Source organism: Octopus sinensis, linkage group LG1 (genome assembly GCF_006345805.1).
Source record: "Octopus sinensis linkage group LG1, ASM634580v1, whole genome shotgun sequence".
NCBI classification, from domain to species: Eukaryota; Metazoa; Mollusca; class Cephalopoda; order Octopoda; family Octopodidae; genus Octopus; species Octopus sinensis.
In genome coordinates, this window is record NC_042997.1 from 59,329,656 (window position 1) to 59,348,619 (window position 18,964).

The 18,964-nt window shown below is 35.6% G+C and overlaps 1 protein-coding gene across 3 annotated transcripts in view; it reads right to left on the reverse strand.

The window, feature by feature from the left end:
- Window positions 1-12,365: 12,365 nt before the first annotated feature.
- The window catches only part of LOC115212653, a 219,029-nt gene continuing 212,430 nt past the window's right edge, over window positions 12,366-18,964 (reverse strand). For all 3 annotated transcript variants that reach the window (XM_029781365.2, XM_029781366.2, XM_029781367.2), the window contains 4 exons: window positions 16,995-17,119; window positions 15,781-15,920; window positions 14,731-14,894; window positions 12,366-13,093 (listed from right to left, as the gene is read on the reverse strand). In XM_029781365.2, coding sequence (XP_029637225.2) covers window positions 12,920-13,093; window positions 14,731-14,894; window positions 15,781-15,920; window positions 16,995-17,119 — 603 coding nt within the window. In that variant the 3' untranslated portion in view covers window positions 12,366-12,919. The remainder of the gene's footprint in view (window positions 13,094-14,730; window positions 14,895-15,780; window positions 15,921-16,994; window positions 17,120-18,964) is intronic.

Here is an 18,964-nt window from a genome sequence, read left to right on the forward strand (position 1 = left end):
AAACATCTGGCAAAGTAGAACATGTGCTAGTTACTTGCATAGTCAATCACATAGTGCAAGAAATAACAAAAATGTATTGGGAAGAAGAAAGTAAATTAGAAAGACAATAAACTGATGGAGGTTACAGGGAGAGAACTTGCTTGGATGAACTGGAGCTACTGATACCATCTTCTCCTCAACCACAGAAGCCTTTAATTAAGAAAAAAACATTATATATTGCTTTTGTTGAAGTAAAGAAGGTCTTTGGGATGGTACTATACTTTGTAGTCTGAGTTAAATGAATAAATGGCTTCTGAGAGCCATGCAAGCAATGTAAAGGTTTATTGTCGATTAAAAAATGAGCTCAGTGAGAAATTTAACATGCAATTAGGTGTCCATCAGGGCTTAGTTCTCATTCCTTTCACACTTACAGTTCTTCACACCATGACAGTAAAGTTCAGAACTCTGTGAGAGCTGTATGTTGACAGTTAATTTGTAACAATATCAGTCCAAACATGGAAACATTGCCTAAAATTTAATTTAGCAAAAGCAAAAGTCTAATCAGAAATGAAAACGATACTAGGCACAGGTGTGGCTGTGTGATTAAGAAGCTTACTTCCCAACCATGTGGTCTTGGATTCAGTCCCACTGCACAACACCTTGTGAAAGCATTTGGTAGATGGAAACTGAAAGCCCGTCACACACACACACACACATATGAGTGGGTACCCAAAAGTAACCAGGAACGTTCTCTGTGGGACAAGCCTATTGTAGTTCATGCTTTTGTCACTAGAAGCCACTTGATGTAACCCTCAGGCATCAGTCTGCTGACCGGTGGTGTCGGGTATAGTTGTACTGCCACATGGTGTGTCTTTGTTTTGCAGTGCTTCTCCCCTGTTTGTCGAATTTTGGCTGAGGTAAAGGAACAGCATGCTTCCATGAAATTTTTTCTTTTGGGGAAAACAGTTATCATGCTTCAGACAGCTTACAAGGACACTGCCACAAGCAAAACAAGTCTATGAGTGGTTTTCACGCTTTAGGAATAGTCCCTTGTTGCTAGAAGGCTAACCTCGTTCAGGGAAACTGTTGACCTCCTGAATGAATGAAAACATCATAGAAATTCATGAAGTGATCTCGGAGGACCATCGCCGAGCAATTGACAAACTTGTTGATATGACTGGTGTGTCCTGGAGCTCCTGTCAATGAATTTTGAGCAAGGAATAGCAAATGAAGAGTTGCAGCAAAATTTATGCTTTGCTTGCTCACGGAAGATCAAAAGCAGTCACAACTGAATGCATGTCATGAACTGAAAGAACATTGGAAGTTGATCTGGACCTTTTTTGAAGGTCATCACTCATGACGAAAGTTGCTGCTATGGCTACGACCTGGAAACAAAGCAGCAATCAAGTCAATGGAAGCATTCAATATCACCATGCCCCCAAAAGCACATCAAGTGAAGTCCAATGTCAAGATGATGCTGATTTGTTTCATTGATATGAAAGGAATGTAAAAGTGCCCAAGTCAGTGCCACATAAATATTTCTTTATTGCCCACAAGGGGCTAAACATAGAGGGGACTAACAAGGACAGACAAAGAGATTAAGTTGATTATATTGACCCAGTGTGTAACTGGTACTTATTTAATCAACCCCGAAAGGATAAAAGGCAAAGTCGACCTCGGCGGAATTTGAATTCAGAACGTAACAGCAGACGAAATACTGCTAAGCATTTTGCCTGGCGTGCTAACGATTCTGCCAGCTCGCTGCCTTCCAGTGCCACATAAATGCATCCAGTACATTCTGCAAAGTAGTTGGCATTAAGAAGGGCATCCAGCCATAGAAAGCTTGCCAAAACAGACAAGTGGAGCCTGTGCAGGTCTCCATCTGGCTAACACCTGTCAAACTATCTAACCCATGCCAGCATGGAGAACGGATGTTAAATGATGATGATGTCTGTGTGTGTGTTTCTGTTTACTTTTGTCGTGACATTATTTAATGATTGTAAATGAGCATCATTGTCATACAAGTAATGTTCATTTCTTGTCTTTCATAATGAAATATTAGCTTGCTTGGAAACAGGTGAGGGTTGGTGAAAGGGAGGCTCCTATGACCATAAGAAAAACCTGCCACAACAAATTCTGTCTGATCCATGCAAGGCTCAGTAAATCTAGTCAATAGTTTATTTTACCTAGATGGCCTGTGTGAAAAAGTGCCACACCCTAGCGGTTGAGGGAACCTGTGGAAGAGGTAGACCCAGGAAAACCTGGGACGAGGTGGTGAAGCACGACCTTCGAACTTTAGGTCTCACCGAGGAAATTACTAGAGACCGAGACCTTTGGAAGTATGCTGTGCGGGAGAAGACCCGGCAGGACAAGTGAGGCCATAATCCCGTGGCCTATACCTGGGATGTAGCCAGCCCACTTGTGCATTCCTTTCCTTCTTGGGACACAAAACTCCACTTGTGAAGACCTGTTGAGGCAAGTGAATAATCAAAATCGTAATCTGTCAACATCAATGGAATTTGTAGCTGTGATACCAGTGCCGGTGATACGTAGGAGAACCATCCGAACGTGGCCGTAGCCAGCGCCGCCCGGCTGGCATCCGTGCCGGTGGAACGTAAAAAGCACCATCCGACTGTGGCTGTTGCCAGCTTCGTCTGGTCCCCGTGCCGGTGGCACGTAAAAAGTACCATCCGATCATGGCCGTTTGCCAGCCTCGTCTGGCACCTGTGTCGGTGGCACATAAAAAGCACCCACTACACTCATGGAGTGGTTGGCGTTAGGAAGGGCATCCAGATCAGACTGGGCCTGGTGCAGCCTTCTGGCTTCCCAGACCCCAGTTGAACCGTCCAACCCATGCCAGCATGGAAAGTGGACGTTAAACAATGATGATGATGATGGCCTAATCAGCAATGGAGTGTATTGCAAAAACAGTAGCCAGAGTAAGGACTGGGGGAAAGAAGTTCATGAAATGATTCTCTATGTTGGCAACATAAGAGTTTCTCTCTCCAAGTGAATTCTAAACTAACTGATGTTTGAACACAAAATGTGATATTGCATAGTAGAAAGATATGGGCAATAAATGTGGAGAATATATGACAACTGAAAAGAAATGAAATAATTATATTCCACTGGATGTGTCACACCAGAGTGCATGAGTGACAAAATAGAAGGCTGCTGAAAGAAAATCTTCAGCATTTGTGTGTTAAAGAGGAAACTGATGACATCGACATGTGAGGTCTGTGATGAATAAGAGTTCGATGAAAATGAGTCAAATGATATAAGTAGAAGGAGCTTGTAGATGTGAAGAGTCATGAAATAGTGCAAAAATGGGAAGATACTGTGCTTTGATCAGGTTGACTCATGCCAATATAGAAAAGCAGATATAAAAACAATGGTGATATTCATATGTAATTCATCTTGCTGAGAAATTACACACAAGTACTTATTCAGCAGCTTTGGGATGAGGATCCACTTGCTGGATTTTGCTATCTTTACTGCTCATCAGGGTTCACTCACCTCTTCTGCTAAGGTGTTGAGGTAAAGTAGTGGAAGGTTATTTATTAAGCTGGAGTTAAAACTACTAGGAATATCAGCCAACTCCCAGCCTATTATCATGAAAAGGAAAGGACACATAAGATGATGTAGTCCTAGATATATTGTGTCCGAATAAATGATGGGATGATCAATCAACTACTACTAGTAGTATACCATATTTACTTTCTGTACATATGGTGACAGTGGGATCAGACCCTTAAGAATTTTCCTGGTATTTCACTGGCTACCCCTGTTTAACTCTTTAGCATTTAAACTGACCATATCTGGCAAGAATATTTCATCAATTTTATGTACAAACTGGCCAGATCCAGCCTATCACACTTACCTTATAATATTATTCTAAATATAATGTCATTGAAATCTCAGTTACAAGATTGTAGGCGCTGTTACCTCCTCTGATAGCAGCTGCCTAATTAGCTGGCCAATATTGAGGTTCAGACACTCACCTCCTCTTTTGGCATCAGGACGTCAGAGAGCAAAGATGCGATCTAGTTGGCTCTCTCACACCACACGCCAGCCAGCAGACAGGAGGTAACACGCAGGAGAAGATCATGGCCTCCATGCATCAAACCATTTCTATTTATCATTCAGCTTGTATATATATGTGAGGTCGGCATTAAAGGTATTTAAGGTTACAGCCTTGTTCAAAAGTATTTCTCTATTGTGTTCCTATCAAATGATATTATAGCCTTCTGAGTAGAGTCATATTTAGATGGCTCCACAACCATGATACAAACAATCTAAAATGGTGACTTGACGTGGAATACAGACTATCTAACATGGCACTACAATGCAGCACACACCACAATTCCTTCTAAAATGTGAACTCTGGACGGATTCTGACCAGTGGATACTTATTGCTTTTTCTTCTTTGCGACTTCATTTATATGACTAGACCGCCATTCATCGTATAGGAACATACCACTAATCTCTCTTGTCGCAATATTGTCTTCTTCACCAGAAAAATTTGGCGCCATTTTCAAGTTGGAAATTGCACATAATTATTCCTTGTGTTGTCGCCAAATTTACAACTTTGACCTTCGAACACACAGCTTTCCAGGGGAATTTTCTTATACATACATACATACATACACACACACACACACACACACACACACACACACATACATACATACTGACATACATACATATGTATGCATGTGTGTATATATATATATATATAGTTAATCCAAACATGAAAACACAAAGAGAAAACACAACAACGCGAGGACGTGGAACAAGTATAGTGCTATTGGACGCTCAGGAAAGGAAAGAAAGATGGAGGATTTAACGTTTCGAGTGGAGCTCTTCGTCAGAAATATAGAAGAAAAGGAAAAGTCCAAAGAAGGGAAGACAGAGAAAGAAAATCGATGGAATGAAATTCATATGACATTTTGAGATATTTTGTAAAATAAATTATTTCAAATTTCTGCATTTTTCTTTTTGCATACAAGTTAAATGTGAACGCAGCAAATATGTCGTTTAAACTAGAGGATTTTCTTAAGTCCCCTACTGTGAGACAGTCGGTGCCTTGCGCTAATCAGGTTTATAGAAAGCTTTTGCACATCTCAAACTTGAGGCCAAACCTGCTATGAGGAAATTTCAGATTTTGAAAATTGTTTTAAATCACTTCGTTGAGGAAGGAGTTTTCGGACATGATGCTTTAGAGATAGTAAAAGGACCTTCTGACCATTTGGAAAGGAAAAAGCTTGAAGTTCAATTAGAATTGAAAATATTTGAAAATGAAGCTGAGCTTAAAAAGCTTGAAATTAAAAAAGAAATTGAGCTTAAAAACCTACTATTTTGAAAAGTAATAACCTCTTATCCAATCAATTTTAAATGCTATTTGATGAGTTATTAAATAAATACCACGCCACTTTATAGACATTTAAAAATCGTCATATTGTCCAAAACATTCATAGCTCTCCGATAGCCGGTTACGTGAGTAACAGCTTATGGAGTTTTTTCAGCTTTAATAAAACATATTTTACTCTAGGATTTGAGTGGTATTTTCGTCACCATGTTTTGGACCTATACACTGGCATGTGTGAGCACACATGCATGCATACATACATGTTTCTGTGTGCGCACGCGCGCGTATACATATATATACACATACATGCAGACCCATACACGTATATATATATATATATATATATATACACACACACACAGGAATTTTAGACTGACGGCGATGTGAAAACCTGCCATGAAGCAAATATGTAAGAAAGGTAACTCATACAAAACAAGTAATGCAAGGGAGATCATTACTCCTAAGTATTCATTAAAATTGAAAGATTTTGGGCTGCTTACTGTCAGTAAGAATCGCTTGGGCAAAATGTATATGATGTTAACAAATGAAAAGCTTTGTTCGGCATATTAACTCGCATCAACTTTTTGTTGACTTTCTACCAGTTTGTAATATCCCGTAATTTATTGATTCCTTAGAGTACCAAAGAAAGTTTAATCTGAATGTAGGCATAGTACAATTCCCTGGAGAAATTTTCTGTAGCCTTCTACCCTGAGACGGTCTAAAATCAGAATTAAGGAAGCACTCTTCAATTCTGTTTTCACTTGGAGGGAGGTAAACTTTTATCTGGTATTTTTTAAGAGCTAAATGGACTGAATTTCTACGTGGTGTCTTTAGATAATACATTTTCCAGGCATATTGAAATACGGCCTCCATTGGACGTGCACTGGGAGTGTGTATGAATAACAAAGTACAAATGGGTTGAAAGAAAAACTGAGCATATGAGGAATTGGATCTAGTGTGCAAGAAAGGAGACTGTGTTAGTATGGCTATATAATGCATATGGATGAGGACAGTTGTATATAGAAGTGCTGATCATTTTTATGTGGATGGAGACCCCAGAAGACCTGGGATGAAGTGGTGAAGGCTGATCTCCTGACTGTGAACCTCATGACAATGGACTGAGATGACAGGTGATGTGTGGTTCTTAAGAAGACTCACCCAAATCAACAGCTATCATCTCTTTAACTGCAGCTTTTCCTTGATACCATTAACCTTTTTCATTCATCTTTATATGTCCTCTCTATTCTTGTCTTGTTTTCTTTTACTAACATTGCTTCCTCCAAACACTAGAAAATTCATTCTTGTGCATTTCACAATTTCTCTTTTTCTATGCAATGTCCATCTCTTCTATTCACTATCTATTGATCTATCACACACACATATACTCTCCCTGATCCACTGACGATATATAAGAAATGCCGTAAAGCCAAGCACTTTATGGACATGAAACCCTGGGTAACCCCATAGACTGGCCATAACTATCTTTATCTACTTACTCTTCTGCTCTAAAGCTTAGAATGTGCTTCTCTTTCGGATTTGTGATTTACTGCACACAAACATACAGAATATGTTCTTGCATTATCTTTTCTTCTGACAACACAATAAAACACACACACAATAAAGGTATTGTACATTGTCTCCTTTGACTGAAACTTTCATCTGTTGAGGAGCACCATTCCATTCTAAATACTTCCATCATTCATTTTTTCAACATGCAGCATTCATTGTAAAATATTTCCCATTCAGAATTTCTGGATGCGGTTGCTCTTTGTCAAGTTCTACCTCTCTTTACCATGTTCAGTCTTTATTTGAACTCTACCTTTTCTTTTTGCCTTGATGGCGACATTAGTTCTTTCTGCCTATCTTCTTAAAGTTTTAGGTCTTAGTTACCTACCTGTCATTTACCTTGCACACCAAATTTCTGATTCTTTTACAATGCCCAGCACCATTAAATGTTCATGGTCTAATTCTTCCTGTCTGTGCTCGTAACTCGTCCAAAAGAGCAATTCCATATTACACACCACTTTGACTGCATCCCCGCCAATCTCGTTCATTGTATCAAATGTAAATTTTATAATTTTTTTCATGTAGGTGAAACTGGACATCATTCAGGCAACTGCTTTCCCAAACAACTTTATTATGTTCATATTAACACGTAACAAAGTGATATCCAGTCATTTGTGTGTTATCTTACATCATATCTCAGCCTTCATCTGTAAAAACAAAGAAAAAGCTCTTCTTTGCCCATAAGTATTAATAAGTGTCTTGTATTCTACCAGTTCACCCATATCTTTTTCTTTGTCTTCTGCCATGTAATAGCTAGTCAAATTTATTTTAGAAATTCTCATTGCAAAAATCATCTCTGGCTAATCGTTGAGAGGATGTTGGTGTTGCCTTGGCAGATGTTTGCCCTCTCTGAGTGCTCGTTATTATTATTATTAAGCTGTGAGCTGGTAGAATCATTAGCAGGCTGAGCATAATGTCATTACATTCTGTGTTCAAATGCTGGAGTCAATTTTGCCTTTCATTTTTTCAAGGTTGATAAAATAAGTGCCAGTGGAGTATTGGGATCAATGTAACCAACAGACCCCTTCTCCAAATTTCAGGCCTGGTGCCCATAGTAGAAAGGATTATTGTTATTATTACCATTATTAATAAGGCAGTGAGCTGGCAGAATCATCAGTACATTGGATGAGATGCTTAGCAGTATTTCACCCATTGCTACATTCCAAGTTCAGATTCCCCCAAGGTCGACTTTACCTTTCATCCTTTCGGGGTTGATAAAATAAGTAGCAGTTATGCACTGGGGTCATTGTAATTGCCAATCCCCTCCCCCAAATTTCAGGCCGTGCCTATAATAGAAAGGATTATTATTTCTTGGGCTACAATATCCAATGTATCTCCTTCCTTTTTTCTTTAGTGTGTGACTGGAGGAAGATTTGGTTTCTATTTCTAGTTGGTCAAACAATGGTATAAAACCTCCTTCATTACTTAATTGGCAAGGTAGATTTCATCATAGATGAAATAAATGCATATATAAATATATAACAACATAGTCACAGGAGTGGCTATGTGGTTGAGAAGCTTGCTATGTGTGTGTAATCATCATCATCATCATCATTTAATGCCCTCTTTCCATGCTGGCATGGTTTTGATGGTTTGACATGAAACTGGCTAGCAGGGAGCTGTCCAGACTCCAACTGTCTGTTGGATAGTTTCTATGGTTGAATGTCCTTCCTAAAGTCAACCATTTAGCAGAGTGTGCAGAGTACAGCATGTGTGTGTGTGTATATATATATAAATACACACATTACTATCCAAAAGTTCAGGATCACCTAAACGTATTTTGAAAAAACATCTACAAAATAAAAGATATTCTGGTAAAATATTTTATTAATGTATAGTTGCATTTATTGGATGACATAATTAACTCACCAAAATATCCGCCCTTCGCCTTGATCACTGTGGAGCATATTCTGGGAATTCTTTCAACCATATTCGCTGGTAATATTTTGCCACTCTTCTTGTAAGAGTGTCCAGAGGGTTTCTACACTACTTAGTTGTTGCTTTTTGACTCTACAATCCAATACATCCTACACAATTTTGATGGGATTGCAATCGGGGGATTGGGCTGGCCATTCCATTACAGTCAACTTTTTCCATCCATTTTCTTTTGTAAATAGCTTTTGCATAGATTAGAAGTATGTTTAGGATAGTTGTCTTGCATCAGCATGAAATTATCACCGATCAGTCAGATGGAATGGCATAATATTGGAGGATAAGAGTGATACCAATTTTGGTTCAATGCTCCTGTTACCCGATGAATATCCCCAACATTGTTTCTTGCAAAACACCTCCAGATCATCAGACTTCCCCGCCACCTTGTTTTACAGTTGGAACTATACACTCAGGAGTCATCTGTTCACCAATTCTTTGCCTCACATAAACTACATTTGGATCTGAAGATTTCAAGCTTTGATTTATCAGTCTAGAGGTCGTGTTTCTATTGATCAATGGTCCAGGCTTGGTGTTTTCTGGCCCATATGAGTCGCTTATGTTTATTCACAGGTCAAAGCAGTGATTTTCTTATTTCTTTATTGCCTACCAGGGGCTAAACAAGGACAGACAAAAGGGTTAAGTCGATTACATCAACCCCAGTGTGTAACTGGTACTAAATTTATCTACCTCGAAAGGATGAAAGGCAAAGTTGACCTGTGTAATTTAAACTTGGAACATAATGGCAGATGAAATACCGCTAAGCATTTCTGTCAGTTCGCTGCCTCAAAGCAGTGATTTTCTGGTAGCACAACAACCATTTACACTGGCAGCAATGAGTCTACTCCTCATGTTTGTAGGAGACATGTTAGCTTTGCCAGCTTCACTTACTTGTGCAGCAATTTCATTTGCTATTAGATGCATGTTTCGGAGACAATTGACTCTGATGAACTTATCCTGTGATTTAGAAGTCACTTTTGGACATCCTGACGGAGCTCTGTTGTTATTTTTTCCTGTTTCATTATACCTTTCAATGGCAGTGTAGGAAACTAACTTTTTTGGCTATATCTCGAAAACTGTAACCTTCAGTATGTAATGTGAAAATGCTGTCTCTTTTCAGGTGATAAATTACTGGTTTTGCCCATATTTAGGTTGATTTTTAGGAATTGCACTTATTTTACTTATTTTTAATAACTGAACCTGAAAGAAACAATAACACATTTAATGTGGTCATTAAATGATGTTATCACATGAGTGTAAATAATCAAAATGTATTGCAATGTAGCCAAAAAGTGGAAGATAAAATAATTTTGACAACATTCCCAAATACGCTTGCACTCAAGAAATATGATTATTTGCATATAAAATATGTATAACTAGTGTTATTCCATATCGAATTAAACCCCAAACTTTATGCAGTATGTTATTCCATATTTTTATTCTAAACAATTATCATCTAAATCAATAACAAAAGACTAAACATTCCATATTGAAACAAACTTTTGTAGGTAATCTTATACTTTTGGATAGTAGTGTATATATATTTATGCATGTGCATGTGTACCCTTGTCTTGACATCACTTGATGGCTGTAAATAAGCATCATCGTCATAGCAGCCAAGTTATTCATTTTCACCATTCTGTGAAAAACAAGAACTAGCTATGGGAAAATATTACTTTGCTTAGAAATAGGTGAGGATTTGTGACAAGAAGGGCAGCCAGCCCTAGAAAATCTGTCTCAACAAATTCCATCTGACCCATGCAACCATGGAAAAGTGGATGCTAAATGATGAAAATGATTGTATCCCAGCCCATCCTCCCCAAGTATCAACCCAGTAGTATTCCATCTCCATCGAGTTCTTTTTTTCTTTGCAGCCATCAACTTTCAGTCTGTTGAAGAGGAATTTGTAACTGCATCAATATCCTGGCAGGATCACCCTTCTGACTAAAATAACAAATGAAACTCGAAATATATCTTGATGTTTCCATTTGAAGCAACTGTCATTAGATTTTCTGGTTATATTCCCAAGCATGACTAACTGAGACTTGATATTATCCAACCATTTTGTTCTTGGTCTATTCCTAGGTCTCCTGCTAGTTGGCTCAACTTGAATCTATCTTGCAATTCTTTGTTATGACATTCTAATCACATGTCCATAATACTGGAGCTGTGATTTCTCAGTGTAATTAGTATTACTTTATTGGCACTGGAAGAATGAAGGGAAAAAAGAATTCAACTAACCCTGGTGGGTTTTGAACTTAAATGGTTAGAAAAAGTAAAATATATATCAAATAAAACAACAGAGAAATGAGAAAAAAGATTTATTTTCCTTTATCTGATTAAATTTAATAAATAAACAGAATAAATTACATATCATAATTTGTACACACAGAACGATGTTTAATTTGTCTGTTTCTTTGTTCAACTGCAGGCTGCAGATGTGTGTCTTTTTACATGCATGCATGTTTTTATACATGTACATAAAAAAGTTTTTTTTGTGTATCTTGTGTGTGTGTGTGTGTGTGTGTGTGTGTGTGTGTGTGTGTGTGTGTGTGTGTGTGTGTGCAAATCAAACCTTGGTTTTCATGTATATCGTATAGCAGCTATCTGTGTGAATTGTTCCATGGTATTGTTTGTGTGAATTTAACCACACAATCTGTATTTGTAACTATACATGTGTCCATATACACATATACACACACATACATATATATGTGTGTTTGTGTGTGTGTATATATATATATATATATATATGCAAATGTCATGTGAGTGTATGTCAAAATAAATTTGTGCATGTGTCTTTGGATTAAAAATAAACAACAAAGCTACATCCTTTTTATTGGATGTGAATTGTTCTGCTTTTCAGTGCCACTGAAGTCCTCTCCAGGAGGTTCAACAGAATAAAAAAAAAAAAAGTTAAATATTTTAAATGAAACAAATGCTGGAATATATGTAACCATCTTGAAACTGCATACTACAAACTCCTCAGGGAAAATGCAGTTAATTCAGAAAGTCATTCAGTCAACAGAGCACACTATGGTGTTTGCATTATGTTCTTTAAAAAAAAAAAATTTATGCTTCTTTTTAAAGTCATGTTGACCTTTTCTTGATAATAATAAAAAAAAAATAAATGAAATAAAATAATTTACCACTATATATTATATATATATATATTAAATAGATATGTATATATTCTATTCTATATAGATAGGTATATATTACATTCTATATAGATATGCATATATTGTATTCTATATAAATACATATTATATTCTATATAAATACATATCATATTCTATATAAACATATATATATTTATATTCTATATAAATATATATATTTATATTCTATATAAACATATACATACATACATATATATATATACATTTATATATTTATTTAAAAAAAAATTAATGAAAGATAAAAAACAAGTGAATCACAACCGGCAAAAAAAAGAATTCAGTTCCGAAGTAAAAAATTAGATATTATAAAAAATAAAATAATTAAAATTAGATTAAATCTCTTTTTTTTTTTTTTAAATAAATAAAGTTTAATAATACACATATATGCACACACATAAAGATGTCTAATGCAATTCGTGTATATATGGGTAAACACATATTTGTATATATGATTGTATGTGCATGTGTATATGTGTGTGTTTGTGTAGATATATATGTATATACACACTCACACATCATATATATATATATATATATATATATATATATATGATTTTCATGTTTTATTTTACTAATTCTTTTCTATTGCTCATTGCAGAGGAAAAGATAAAAATAATAATAACATATTGGAAAATACAAGTCACAGAAACCTTAGAACTGAGAGTTATGCTTAGCAATAATCTGTGCTCAACAGTGATAGGTGCAATAGAAAGGGGCCAGAGATAGAGAGAGAGAAGAGAGGGGGGAAGAAATTAGGGTGCATGAAATACAGAGGCGTGGTAGAGATAGTAGGTATTTCTTTGTGTGTGTGTGTGTGTGTGTATGTGTAGGGATAGAAATAGTTTACAAGAAGCAGTTTTGTGCATTCAGTTAGTTTATGAATCATAATAAATGACTAGCTAGATGACTTGCAAGTGCTTAAATACATGTCTGATTTCAAGAACCGTTGGTAGGTGTCCCGCTGCATGAAATCAAAGATCTCCTTTTGAGCATCATCAAACATATTCCTTGTGATATTAGTTTCTACTCTCTGACGAACCTTTTCTCTGTTAGGAGCCCTCAAGTTGACCTGAAAGAAATGAATGAAAAAAAATATTGAAATACTTATTGAATTCATAAATTTAATATAAATGTATAAGGCAATATGTCTCCTACTACTACAGCCCTCGGCCAACAAATGCCTTATGAGTAAATTTGGTAAACAGAAACTATGTAGAAACCTGTCATTTGTGTGTGTGTGTGTATTGTTCATGTGCTTGTCATCCCACCATTTGACAATCAGTCTTAGTTTGCTTACATCCCCATAACTAAGCATTTTGGCTAAAAGAGATCAATGTAGTAAGTACCAGACTTTCAAAGAAAAAGTACCGGGGCTAATTGGTTCAACTAAACCCTTAAAGTTTGTCTCAGCATGGTCAGAGTCCAAGTAAAAGAAGGTGAAAAGGGAAGGGATGGAGCATGGAACAAGATTGAAAGAGATAAACCACTAAAAAATTTATGCCTGTTCAATAAGATATAGGAAAAGACAAGCCCTGGGAAAGCCTCTATGTGGTTGCATGATATTTCAGAAATAACAACTAAATTTCTTTCATATCACATCTGTTTAAAAATAAAGACACATTGATCATAGGTCTTCTCAATCAGAATCGATCAGAAGCTCAAATATCAACAACATAGGATAAAATATATTAGCCCAGAACTTTTAATAAAAGCAGGGAGGACATGTAAGGTTTGAAAAACATCAGAGAAACTGTTGTGTTCAATAAAATTTAGATGTTTTTAAACTTGTCCAACACTATGGCAATGAAAGGAGAATTACATGGATGTAGACTTTTGTCTTCTCCTTAATAAAGGATATAGTGCGTGTATGGTGGTGGTGACACACACACACATACACACACACAGAGGAAGATTTCACTATGTTTTTTTTTTTTTTTTTTTGTGGGAAGAAGAGTGGAATTTATTATTTGTCAGTTTAAGAACTTGTCTTACGTAAGAATTTGCAGAAGAATGATAGACTGAATTGGCCCCATTATTAAACTAGTATTTTTTTCAAATCAACTTTGAAGACTTAAAAGGCAAAGATTTGAACTAAGAAAATGGAGTAACAAAATTAAATACTGGCTTTGCTTTGGGAACGAAAATAGCCCATGTCAAAAGGTATAAATAATCTCTAGTAGTTTTCATAAATATTGGTTTCAAATTTTGGCACAAGGCCAGCAAGTTTGGTGCTTATTTTATTGACACCTGAAAGGTTGAAAGGCAAAGTTGACCTTGGTGGAATTTGAACTCAAGCCATAAAGATGGATGAAAAGTCCCTAAGCATTTTGCCTGGTGTGTTAATGATTCAGCCACCTCACTGCCTTAGTCTTCATAAATATTGAACTTCATCACAGTTCTTAGCATTTGAGCCAGCAGGAATGTAGACTATTCTAGTAGAAACAGCCACATATAAGATTACAATAGATTCATTAACCCATTTGAGACCAATCTGCCCGAGACTAGCCCTGGTTGTATTATATAAATTTTCTGTGTTAAAGTGAGCTAAATTAAAATCTTCAGTGCAAATTTCATACTCATTTATATTCCAAATAGCAGGTTATTTTGATAAATTCTCCATTATTTTCAAAGTTAATTGAAATAAAAGCAATGTATATCAATAGTAATATGGTAATAAAAGAGTTAAGAAAGAAGGCAAATACTTACAGCCCTTGCAGCAGACTTTGCAACAAATGTTTTGAAAATAATATTGGCTTTCTTTTCAAGCTCAGATTCACTAGCCATTCGGTAGTCTTCCACAGCCCACCAAAAGTCAATATTTTCATCACTAAATTCTGACCTCATATATTTTCTGAAGATTTCTAAACCATCTATAAAAGAAAAATTTCAAGTTATGAATAATTAATATAAATGTTATTAAGCAGTCAACGACCAACAAAAATAGACACAGCAAATGTCTATGCCAAACACCTATTTAAAAATCAAAACTAAGAAAATAATAAAAAGCTATCTATTAAAAACATTGTGGGAAAGCTAATATTTTAAAACAGTTTTAAAACTAGATAAACCAGAAACATACATTTTATTTATTTAGCAAATTCTAAGCTAGCTTAGTCCAAATGTCTTGATTTACGTATAGTTTATATCTTCCTATTTCATTTTAACTCTTTGGTAATATAATCAGAATAGTAGCTTTTGTATGTTTGTTTTTCCAGTGATGAACCTTAAAAAGCATTTTATTCCTTTACATATATATGATGGGCTTCTTTCCGTTTCCGTCTACCAAATCCACTTTTCAGTCAGTACTACTTGCTTATGGCTGTTCTGCTGAATCTGATGAGACAACCATCTTCTCTACAACATAGCCAGTGGATTTTCAATGAAGAAATGACATGGTTTAGAACCAGATAGACTGTCACCTTTGGATAATCCTAGTAGAATATGAATGAATGAATGAATGGATGGATGGATGGATGAATGAATAAATGTATGTATGTATGCATACATTTATATATAGTGGAAAGCATGACTAGGTGCAGATATGGTTGTGTAAGAAGTTTGTTTCCCAACCATATGAACCTTTTTTCATTGATAGGTGTATTATTCTTATGTATTAAATTCCCTTTAGTCTTATTTTTGTTTTAGTGGCACTATAAACTAATTCAACAACAATGGATCACCCTATATCTGTCTTATTCAACAGAACGTAAATTAAACTGAAAGTATCATTGAGTTATTTACATTAATTCCACAAACCTTTATCCCTAATTAATGCTTCAAAAGATTTGCCCCACTTTGCTGCGTTCACCATGTCGATTTTTGGAAATTTTTCAGTAAGTGATGAGTCTGTATGATGGCGTCGGAGAAAGTGTAACCTTCTTTTCACATTCCAAGCTCTGAAGAATAAAGAATAAAAAAAATTTGAAGAAATAAATGGTATTTTCTGTACATATTCAAGATTCAATGTTTATATGCGTACCACACATACACATACAACTTCACTATCATATGAAATTATGCTTAAATGTTTTTATAGTGATTTTGTATCTCCTCTGTCATGCTAATATGAGCTGAACATGAATGGTGCTACAAATAGTTGTGAGTGAAAATTAGCAGAGACAAATTACAAATTATATATAAGCTCTTAGATTAGTTTTTCCTTGGGGCTGGTCAGATTGGAGCAATCTCGAGTATAACCAGCCGAAATTGCAAAGACAATCTGGAACTTGACTGAGGAAAGAAAACTCCAAATGACCCATCCTTGTTTTCTTTGTATCATCTATCTAGATGTTTTGTTGATCCTTTTTTGTATCACCTGTCTGGATGTTTTGTGTTCTCGTCCCATTTTGTATTTTTATGCACGTATATATAGTGGTATACGAAAACGTTGGTCTCTTATATGTACATATTAATATTAATTATATATATATATATATATTATATATATATATATATATATATATATATATGAATATACTCTTTACTCTTTTACTTGTTTCAGTCATTTGACTGAGGCCTTGCTGGAGCACTGCCTTTTAGTTGAGCAAATCAACTCCAGGACTTAGTCTTTGTAAGCCTAGTACTTATTCTATCGGTCTCTTTTGCCAAACTGCTAAGTTACAGGGATGTAAACACACCAGCATTGGTTGTCAAGCAATGTTCGGGGGACAAACATGGACACACAAACATATAGTTATATAAAGGTTCCTTTCAGTTACTGTCAACCAAACAAATCCATTGAAAAGGCTTTAGTCATCCCAGAACTACAGCAGACACTTGGCCAAGGTACTGTGTAGTGGGAATGAACCTGAAACTATCATGTGCGTTTTTTCATTTCCATATATGAAATTTTAAAAGGAATGAAAGAACGGCATCTCTTACTGACTGGCAAAACATGCAAGCCACTATCTCACAAGATGTTCACTATATTTTTTATTATATATATATATATAAAATTGAATCATACTTACAAATTGCGTGACTTTGGTTTTACGGGACTAGCATCTAAGTCATTGGGCAGGAACAATGTTCTGGCATCAAAAGAAGATGTCTTTCGGATGGATGTAGATTTGTTTTCACACAGTAATTTCTCTGACTGCAAGGACAAAATAATAAGATAAAAATATATATATTTAAAAAAAATTGCCTACGATAAAATATGGAGATTAATATGTGTGTAGGTGTGTGTGTGAGGATATACATACACTTCACACATGCTTATGTACATGTAGTTATTTATGAAAATGTTCTCCATGGAAAAGGTATTTTAGAATACTTATTCAGACAGATGTTTTTCTAAGTAACTACATGCTCTTTGGTGCAGGTCAAGACACCACAGTTGAGGGTGTTGCAAAATTATAGAAAATACATGCCATAAACATCACACATGTCATCTCATCAAAATTCAGTTACAGAAAAACTATATTTTTTTAATCTGTTATTTGTTTCAGTCATCGAACTATATATAGCCATGGTGGGGCACTGCCTCGGAGGGTTTTAGTGTCAAATGAATAGACCCTAGTTCTCTTTTTTTTTTACCCTGGTATTTATTATCTCAGTTTTTTATAAGGATGCAAAAAAAAAAAAAAAAAACCCCAATACAGGTTGTCAAGTGGGGGTGAGGGACAAACACAAACATAAAGACACACACACACATTTCTTTCAGTTTCTCTCAACCAAATCCTCGCAATGCTTTAGTTGGCCTGGGACTATAGGAGAAGACCTTACATAAGGTGCCATGCAGCGGAACTGAACCCGAACCAAATGGTTAGGAAGTCATAAGTCCATAAATATCACACTTGTCATCTCATCAATATTCAGATAAAAATAATTTATCTTTGGGTAAACCTCACCCCCAAATATCATATTAATCATCAATAGAAGATAAATCTTATTTTAGCAGCATATTCCCCTAACAAATACTCTTAGTAAGATTTGACTCCTTCCTAGCCAATAATAATAATCCTTTCTATTAAAGGCACAAGGCTTGAAAATTCTGGGCAGGGGACTAATCGATTATATTGACAACAGTGTTTCACTGGTACTGAATTTATTGACCCCGAAAGTATGAAAGGCAATCCTTTCTACATTAGGCACAAGGCCTGGGGGAGGAGATTACATCGACCCCCAGTACTTGATTGGTACTTAATTTATCAACCCTGAAAGGATGAAAGACAGAGTCAACTCACCCCTATGTGGTTGCCATTTATAGGTTAGTGGATAAGGCTAGTACAGGTGTCAGGGATAAAAAACTGTTGGCACTAAAGCTTCTGTTCTGGGATCCTAAGATCCTGAATTGTGTGAAGATTGGTTAAAAATACAGTTGAGAATTCCAAGGATTGTATTCTATATTTCTTAGGAATTTCCCAGCTATAATGTATAATAAACTGTAAAATCCTGTTATAAATGACAAGACTTCTTAAGGTTGAAGTGCTTGGGTGATTCAACAAGCAGTTGTTTATGCTATTTAAAGATCGTTCTTATAAACATTTTGTCAGTAACTAGTATAATTAAAGTAGATGAACTTCCTTTGAAAAAAAATCGACCAACAAAATATAACTTGTATGGAAAAACCGAGTGAATAAATAGTATTCAAATTAGTTATTATTAGATTTTCTAGGAATGCAATAATTAGAGGTGCTATTATCAGGAAATAACAATTCACATTTAATACAGATAATTCAATGTCAAAGTGATTTGATAAAGAAAAAAAATAACTGTGATTGGTGAAATTAGGAACAGAAAGAAAAGCTCTGAAAAATTCAGTATTTCTTTTGTTGAGTATACATAATCTTTGTATCATAGAAACTATCTGAATATAAATGTACACCCATCTGATAAATTCTAGAATTTATGAATGATCAGAGTTTATGGAAGTTTAGTTGCTGAAAGATTATAGAACTTTTAAAAACTAAACTTCCAGAATTCAACCTTGACTTAG